The sequence below is a fragment of the Cryptomeria japonica genome, chromosome 10 (genome assembly GCF_030272615.1).
Source record: "Cryptomeria japonica chromosome 10, Sugi_1.0, whole genome shotgun sequence".
Lineage (NCBI taxonomy): Eukaryota > Viridiplantae > Streptophyta > Pinopsida > Cupressales > Cupressaceae > Cryptomeria > Cryptomeria japonica.
In genome coordinates, this window is record NC_081414.1 from 187131107 (window position 1) to 187139748 (window position 8642).

Consider the following 8642-nt stretch of genomic DNA (forward strand, 5'->3'; position numbering starts at 1 on the left):
ATAGACATTATTCATTTTGATTCATTTCATTTCTATCATATCATCAACATAACTAAGTACTCTAAACAACAATTGAAAACTATTTATGAGAAACATTATGCGTATTCAAAAAGTCTGAACACAATTTTTTTAATAAAAAACCAAAACATCCTCTTCAAATATCTACAATACAAATACACAAATATTTTTGATCGATAAAAATTTGTTATTATTAATATTAAAAGTATCAAAATTTATAGTAAAAATATTTCGAACAGCAAAAAACACCTCTGTAACCAATAAGAAAGATAGTTAACAACTTACTACACCAACCCCAAAATCCTAATATACACAAGCAAATAACTACACAAATTACTCCATATTAATAACTTGATTTTTAATTCTAGAATCTTATTTGTATACCAATGCCACTTTCCTAAGAATCCAATTCCATTCTTGTGGCTCTTCTATTTTTCCCTTTTCTACTTCCTCACATCCAAAATCTCAATTTAAAAAACTCCCATATTTTTCCTCAATCCTAGTGGATGCCTTGGAAAATGATCTCCTAGAGGAAAGAAAAAGGAGAAGAGAACCTCTTGGCCTAGGAAATTGATATCTACCAAATCAATACACATTTTTAAAGGTACAAACCAACAATATACAATACTACATAAAGATTAAAGTTCTATTTTCAATAATTCTTTTTTAATATTTTTAAATGTCTAAAAATCTCCAAAACTTTTAACCACAACCGTCGAATTCCCTATATTAGCGGGCGGGAAAATCGATCTAGGGCTTCACCTATTCGCTCGATTTAATAATAATAAAAACAAACAAAAAGGTAAATTCCTTTGCATGATGTAATTGGAGAATCGCGGATTTGAAACAGCATTAAATTGGAGTATAATTTTACCCCCCATTTATTGTTCTGTTCATGTTCGCTCATTTCACCCAGTCGAAGAATTGCGGGGTTGAAATCCTCTATTGCAGCCCATTTTACGTCTCTGTCTTGATCGTTGTTTCTATTGCTGCCATTCTAGCGGGTATTAGCCAGTTCTAGAGCTTTTATCTTCTGAAAATCTTCATTATTTGAGGAGATTTTGGCTATGTCAATGTCGGGTGTGGATAATGGCGGAACTCCGGGGGCTGCTAACCAGGAGGAAGAGAAGAAGCCCATGGATCAGGGCGGTGCTCACATTAATCTCAAGGTCAAGGGACAGGTATGCCTTTTTAGGTGTGAAAAAAAGGACAAAAAAACCCTTAAAGCCCTAATTGTTAATTCGGATGATTACAGCGTTTTCGTTTGTTTCAACTTCTTTCAGAGAATTAGATATTCGTTTAACTTTAATGGGTTGCCTTACTCCCGGAACTGGAATGATTTGTTTTACAGTTTTCGCAAACCCTTAGGTAGGGTTTTACCAACTTCATCGCGAAAACCCTTGTTCTAACTGCGTCTTAGGGTAGCAGGGCAAACCCTAGAGCTTGGACAACTTGTTGGCTGCGGGTGGCGAGAGAGGGGCAGTGAAGCTTGTGGATGGGGTGGCTTCTAAATAAGCTGGTGACTGGTATCATACGATTGGGTAGCTATGTTGTAGTCCTGAACTTATGGTAAATGGTAGCTGAAGTTTTACTCAAGTTAGCGGCAATGTTTATGATAAGTTAAAGAAAGGGATTTTATAGGTAGGTAGGCGAATCCCGCGTATGTCAAATCTTGTGACGGATTATCTTGTTCTGAGCAGTTTTTATTGCTTTTAGCAGCGCAGTGGTTGTTCAATGGTTAGCTTGGTTAATTGTGGGTCTGGGCAAGATTGTTGACAAATGTAATATTTTTGGGGCAGTTTTTGAAGTTCAGGAACCTTATTGCTGCTTAGCCATGGGAGGCCTGTTAGAGAGGTAGCCAAGTTAAGGTTTTGTTATTTCTTAAATTAACGTTTTCATTATGAGGTGCTTTTGCGTTGTAGTGTTTTTGGGCAGCGTGGTTAATTATAAGGTTTGACGAAATTGCCAACAAATAATCTTTTTTGGGACAGCTTTTAATAAGTTTAGGAACCCCTCTTTTGTGCCAACTGTGAAAAGTGTTGGAAGGCTTGTTAAACGAGTATTTCGGTGAGGTTTTTGGTCCGCTCAATTAAGTGGCTTCAGTAATGGATGCTTTGGTAGGACGTAAAAGATGTGTAGCCGTATGAACCTTCCTTTTGGACAAATAACATATAGGGGGTAAACCTTGAGGCTTTCATATGTTATGGGCAAAGACCACCTCCTTATAACTGTGCTAGGTGATAGGCTGTCAAACGTAAGGTGGGTTAACCATCGGGGTTTGCCAAATTTGAGGCAAATTTGATCGTCATGGACAAATTTTCTAGAGTGCAGCTGGATCCGCTTAATCTTTAGATGTTTAAAGTGGGCTGTGAACACTTGTCCTGGGAGGATATTTTTTAATGCTTAGAAGATCATATTTGCCTTTTTCGTTGACAAACAGTCTTCATACGGGAGAGCCTTGACATGTTTATATGGCTATTGAATAGGCATACGAATGGAGATTTGGGTAATTTTCCTACGAAGTAACTGTCAAATGCCACTTAACTGCAGGAAATGGATTGAACTAACTGCATGAGTGACCTTAAAATGCTAGTGAAGGGAGGATCTCCTGTTCTGGTATTTATATCTACATCATTTGGTTTCTATTTGTATTAGATTTGGTTCTTTAATTATTGATCTTTTTCAGTAATGAGGTTTGAATGGTGTCCCTTTGTGCCTACGTTAAATTTCTCAGCAGATAATGCAGAGAAAATTTACGTGTCTTTTCAAGTTGGGTGGTACCGTGGTACCATGGATTTCTTAATGATTTTGGAATGACAATTGCTGTAAGTTCTGGGGAAATTTTCAGATTTTATGAAGCTGGTGATTCCTTAAGTGTTTGGCTATTCAAAAGTTTACCTTGTTTGACTGGCTGTAATCCTAAAATATGAGTCCTTTCAATGCTGCCAGGCTGACATTTAAAATTTAAAACCCTATTAACTGGTGGGCAAACTTTCAGCCCCAACCTTAGGCAGCTGTTGAAAATATCAGGGTGGAAAAAGGGGGTTTCTGCTTGTACTCAGAGAAATTGCATTTAATCAAACAACTATTTTTTTCAAGTAACATGGGATCTTTCTCTGCATGAATTCAGAAGTGAGAGCCCCTTCTGTGGGACTCTGCGCTATGCTGTAGGGCTGGCTATTTTTTTGATAAGGTGCCAGTCTCTAGGCTGTAGAGCTGGCTTTTTTTTTTTGATAAAGTGCCAGTCTTCTTTTGAAAGTCGCGCTATAGTAATGAAGATCTGTTAAGTAGTTCAGTGGGCGACTCCTGTTGATCGCTAAAATGGGTGATATATTAGTCTTCTGGATCAGACTGTAATATTTAATACGAGTTGAGAAATATGATAGGGAACACTTTAGGATTTGTCTAAATTACTGAGAAATATCTGTCTGGGGCATCCCTGAATAGATAAATGGAAAGTTTTGGGAATTGAACATTATTGAATAATCCCTCAGGGGCAATGATTCTAATTTGAAAAGGGCTTGAGAAATAGCAGATGAGATTATATGAATGTAACTTTTCTTATCCGGTCAGTAAGAGTTAGGAATATTCTCAGTCTTGCACAAATACAAGGTTTGCTCGATAGAATATTTGTTGAATGGGAAAGAGATGAGTTTGGGCTAATGATACTTACAGATTTGACGCATACCTCGGGCAATGATTCTAATTTGAAAAGGACTCGAGAAATAGCAGATGAGATTATATGAATGTAACTTTTCTTATCCGGTCAGTAAGAGTTAGTAATATTCTCAGTCTTGCACAAATACAAGGTTTGCTCGATAGAATATTTGTTGAATGGGAAGGAGATGAGTTTGGGCTAATGATACTTACAGATTTGACGCATGCAGGAACTGCCTGAATTTGAGCTTGCTCACTGAATTTCTCCAGTAGGGTGACAGATAGTTTGCTCTTGGTGAACTTAAGTGTGCAAGTAGTTTTTTGTTTCTCTAGATTATCTTTAATACTGTGATCTCCTGCATGTCTTAGTGGATTGCTTAGTGGATTGCATGTCTTAGTGGATTGCTCTAGATTATCGTGTTAAGCTGTGCATGCCTGAGTTTTTAACCCAACTATTAGATAACTGTTTTAAATATAACCTTACTGTGGGGCTGGCCAACATTACCGACAAGTAACACTTGTTGGCAACTTTGTAAAGTTTATCAGGATGAATTATCCAGCTATGTAAGCTGTAATAGCCAATAGTGTCACCTCTGGCATGCCCCAGAAAGAGGGTTTGTTTATTAATAAATTAGGCAATATCCTCAAAGATAATGGATGCAAAAAGGTTTTTTTTAGAGTTGGGGCATGGAATAGCTTGTACGAGCCTTTTCAGTAGAGTCTCAGGTTTAGCTAATTCACCTTTTGATTAGAGTCTCTGGTTTAGCCAATTCATTTGTCTCATATTTTGAATGTTTTAATGAAATCCTCTGCAAACTAAGGGAGCCCAAATTTTATCCACTTTTTCCTCTATGTGGTAGATTGTTTGTTAAAGTTGAGGAAACTTTGATGGTGTTGGCTAGCATGTTATTCTCAAATGTATTTAGAAATCTTGGTTCTGGTTTGATTGTGACAATGATGACTTTTAATGTATTAGGCTAACACAATCTGTAGGATCCAACAAAGTGTTGAGAGTTGAGGCAATACAATTTGCTTGAATACTCTGGAAATTGTGATCCGTAACTGCAATGAATAGTTGGGTTGATAATATTGCAATACTTAGGCCATCCCAACTGAATTGCTGATTTGTAATCTGAATCTCAATGAATAGTTTCATCAGTGTAAACTTCATTCCTTATACTCATTGTGTACAGGCTCTTCATTCCTTATACTCATTGTGTACAGGCTCCATCAATTTTAACAACTCTAATCTGTTCTGTCAATTCTTTTTTAATTTTTTATTTAAGATAATGTTAGCTTCTTGCTAAGATTAAATCCTTCCATATTGGAAATGTCTGGATGTATTGTATGTAGCATCTATTTCTTCTAAATTACAAGAGATGTTTTATTATTAAATCATAATGTGTCATGTTACTGTAATTTTTTAAAAGTTGTTGAAATATGGCTTCTGGTATTGTAATTTTGGAATTCTGATGTAGAATACACGATATATTGATTTTTAATTGATAACGTTTTCTATTAAGATTATTTTGTATGTAGTGTTTTAATCTCTTATGGCCTTGAGGACTTTATTCTAGTGATTATTAGGTCCTAATCCTGGACATAAGGTGCACATGTCCACTTAGTTATAGGTTGCTTTATGATGCAGGGATTTGAACTTGCCACTCACTGTCTAAACAAAAGTGCTAGTTACATTTTTGTACACTTTTTTTTCTTAGACATTTTACTTCCTCCTACTAAGATTAATTCCATCTATTGTAAATCTGATGATCTGGTCGATAGCACAAAATTGATGTAGAATACAAGATATGTGGATATTTAATTGATAAGGTTTCTTATTATTATTACTTTGTATGTAGTGTTTGAATCTCTTATGGCCTCCAGAACTGGTTTTAGGGATGAACATGCCCTAGTCCCAGACATCAGAGGTACATGCTCACTTAGTTATGGTTTGCCGTACGATGTGGGGATTTGAACTCGCCTTGAACTTGTTCATTTATTTGTCTGTAAAACAGTAGCTCTGTAAATTCTTATTTGTAAAGCCTTTTACTACTAAAGATTAATGCTATCTGTTGGTAATGTCTGACTGTCTTTTCGGTAGCACCAAAATGTTGTATAAAACAAGGTGTAAGCTAATTTTTACTGTCTTGTTGGTAGTAGCAAAATGTTGTATAATATAAGGTGTAAGCTATTTTTTATAACTTTGAAATAGAGTTGTTGAGGCCTCTTGAACTTGTTCTGGGGATAGACATGTTCTACTCCTGGCTGTGATATATAAGACAGGAATGACTCTGCAATTAAGAGTTACTGTATTGCAATGGGGTGATCTGAACTTATTTTCAAACTTTAGTAGGATGAGTTCTTTTTGAACAGGGGAGAGTTAAATTTTTCAACTTTCTTGTTTTTTGGGAAGATTTTTGGGTTGATGCTTTTGAAGGAACACAAGACTGCGTTACAATTAATATGTTTTCTCATAAATTCTTGGATTTTGGGTAAATTACTCAATTTGTTATTCCAAGACAGCATTTTTCCTTAGCAGCACATGTTCTCTTTGACCAACCAATTGATCTTACGTCAGTAAGATCAATTTGAAGATCATCTTCATGCTCCCTTTGCAGTCTCTGTCAGCTGACGTTTTGGACTCTTTAGTGTGCTTTCTAACTCGGAATCTTTAGACATTAGGAGCTTGTAATTAAGGAATCTAACCATGGCAAACAGTTATTTGACCAAGAAATCTAACTATTTGTGATGTTAATACTGAAGGGGAGATTTATTCATCAAAAAAATAAAAAATAAAAGGAGAGCTTTATTTTATATTCATCAAAAAAGAAAGAAAAGGAGAGGTTTATTTGCCAAAAAAAGAAAAAAAGAGGTAGCCTATTTATCCAAGAAAAAGGAAAAAGAAAAGTAGGTTATTACGTTGTAGACAAGTGCACCTCTATTTGCTTTTAGCTTTTGATATGTGACTGAGCTATAGCTCTATGGAGTTTCCTGACAAGGGGATGTGGGGACCAAGGGCCTAAATTTTGGGATGGTGGGGGTACAACGGTGGAGCAGTGGTTGGGGGGTGGGGGGTTGGCACTCATACAAATTGAGGTTAATTAAAAATTTTGAGGCAAAATCTGCAATGAACATATCTGCGAGTGCCCCATGAAAGATAAACTAGGTTTCACAAAGTTAAAGGTTGCAATCAATATGTAATGGCATGTGCCATATAGGCTGCTGTAGGTGGTGCCCTCTGCAGAAGGTCGCAGAGGTGGTGGTGCTGTGGGGGGGGGGGCAATTTCCCTGCAGTCCCGAAGTCTGCAATGTTCGTGTACAGGGGATGATATCCTCCAACAAAAGGATAATGTTGTGTTATATCGATGTCTTGTGATAATGATTGCATAAAAATCAAATTTAATTGTATGAATTGAGAAAAGAGTGTACTTGGGCAACACTTAATAATCCCTACAAAGAGGCTTGACTCAGTCTGAGTCTTTCCTCAGATCCTCATCAGGGAGGGGAGAATTTTCAGAGGAGAGAATGTTTACGGTGCTCCTCAAATGAACTGATAGTAAAGTCCAGGTTGACACTAATAAGTCCAAGGCTAACAATTTGTATCTCTAAGCATGCGTAAAACTGCATTGTTGAAGAGTTAGGGCAAGAGTTTCAAATGCCTTGTTATGCCTGTTTAAATGTGATTGAAAGTGGTGTTCTCACCTTGGTGAGAATCTTTTGGGAGGCACTTGGAGACAATGTGGTATATTGAAATGTGTTATTGATTCGGGACTACAGGAACTGTCTCAGGTGTACAGGCAGGAACTTCACTAACCTAGTCACGTAGACATGTAAAATGTATAGGACAGGACCTTCACTAAATTCACATAGGCATGTGCCTGTCACAGATGTGTTTGGTGAAACCTCACGTAAATGTTTGTATTCATATGTGTCACCAGTTTGCTATCTGTTAAAGGTGAAATTCAGTTTCCTGTTAAGGATTGCTATATTTGTCTCTGGCATAACTCAATTTGTTTCATATGCATAAAAATGGAAGCAGTGATATCTACCAATTAATCTTCTTGTTTACAGGATGGGAATGAGGTCTTTTTCAGGATCAAACGAAGTACTCAACTCAGGAAGTTAATGAACGCCTATTGTGATAGGCAGTCTGTTGATTTCAACTCCATAGCATTTCTGTTTGATGGACGCCGCCTACGTGGGGAACAAACTCCTGATGAAGTAAGTTGTTATGGTGCCATTTTGATAGTTTTTTGGACAAGGCTCCTTAGATGACTGCTCTAACTATAATTTGATGCTTCTCTTTGATTGAAACAGCTGGACATGGAAGATGGAGATGAAATTGATGCTATGCTTCATCAAACAGGTGGATCTTTTTAATGTGGAATGAATGAATTCACCATTGCACCTGTGTTAGCAAAAAAGGATTTAGATGGATTTGAAAGTCTTTCGAAAACCATTTTGGACTATGTTTGAGGATGTAATCCGAATTGTTTCAGGACATATATAGATACCTCAGTATGCATTGGAATGGTTAGAACAGACTTGCTGTGACTGGATGTCATTTTTCGAAGTTATATTCTATTGTATATGTTTGGTACATGTCAACCTTGTTTCATTTTCTGACTTAATTTTTGGTTACAAGCAAATGTTGCACAGTTGTAGAAGATGCTTCTGTTGTGTACATTGATTATAATTGGAACATATAATCTTATCTCTGACGTTTTAATTTTTAAATTGAGATGACTATTCCTTTTCATGAGGTGACAAATACAACGATGTGGTTTGTATGTACACAAATATCATTGTGTGAGTATGGTTTGCATCCTTTTAATTTTAGATAAACTGCACTTATCTGTTGTGTTTTAGGCCATTTGAGCTTCCCTCTAATATAGTTAAAGTTGAAATGCAGGAATGCGATTCTAGCATGTATGTACAAGCTGTCTGTTAGTTGTCAGGTTGCAAGA

The 8642-nt window shown here is 36.5% G+C and overlaps 1 protein-coding gene across 1 annotated transcript; it reads left to right on the forward strand.

The window, feature by feature from the left end:
* The first annotated feature begins 864 nt into the window (after positions 1 to 864).
* On the forward strand, positions 865 to 8434 carry LOC131073553 (small ubiquitin-related modifier 1). Its single transcript, XM_058010000.1, has 3 exons — positions 865 to 1199; positions 7747 to 7896; positions 7993 to 8434. Exons 1-3 carry the CDS (start codon positions 1086 to 1088, stop codon positions 8053 to 8055), a joined length of 327 nt encoding a protein of 108 aa, XP_057865983.1. The 5' UTR covers positions 865 to 1085; the 3' UTR covers positions 8056 to 8434.
* Positions 8435 to 8642: the final 208 nt, after the last annotated feature.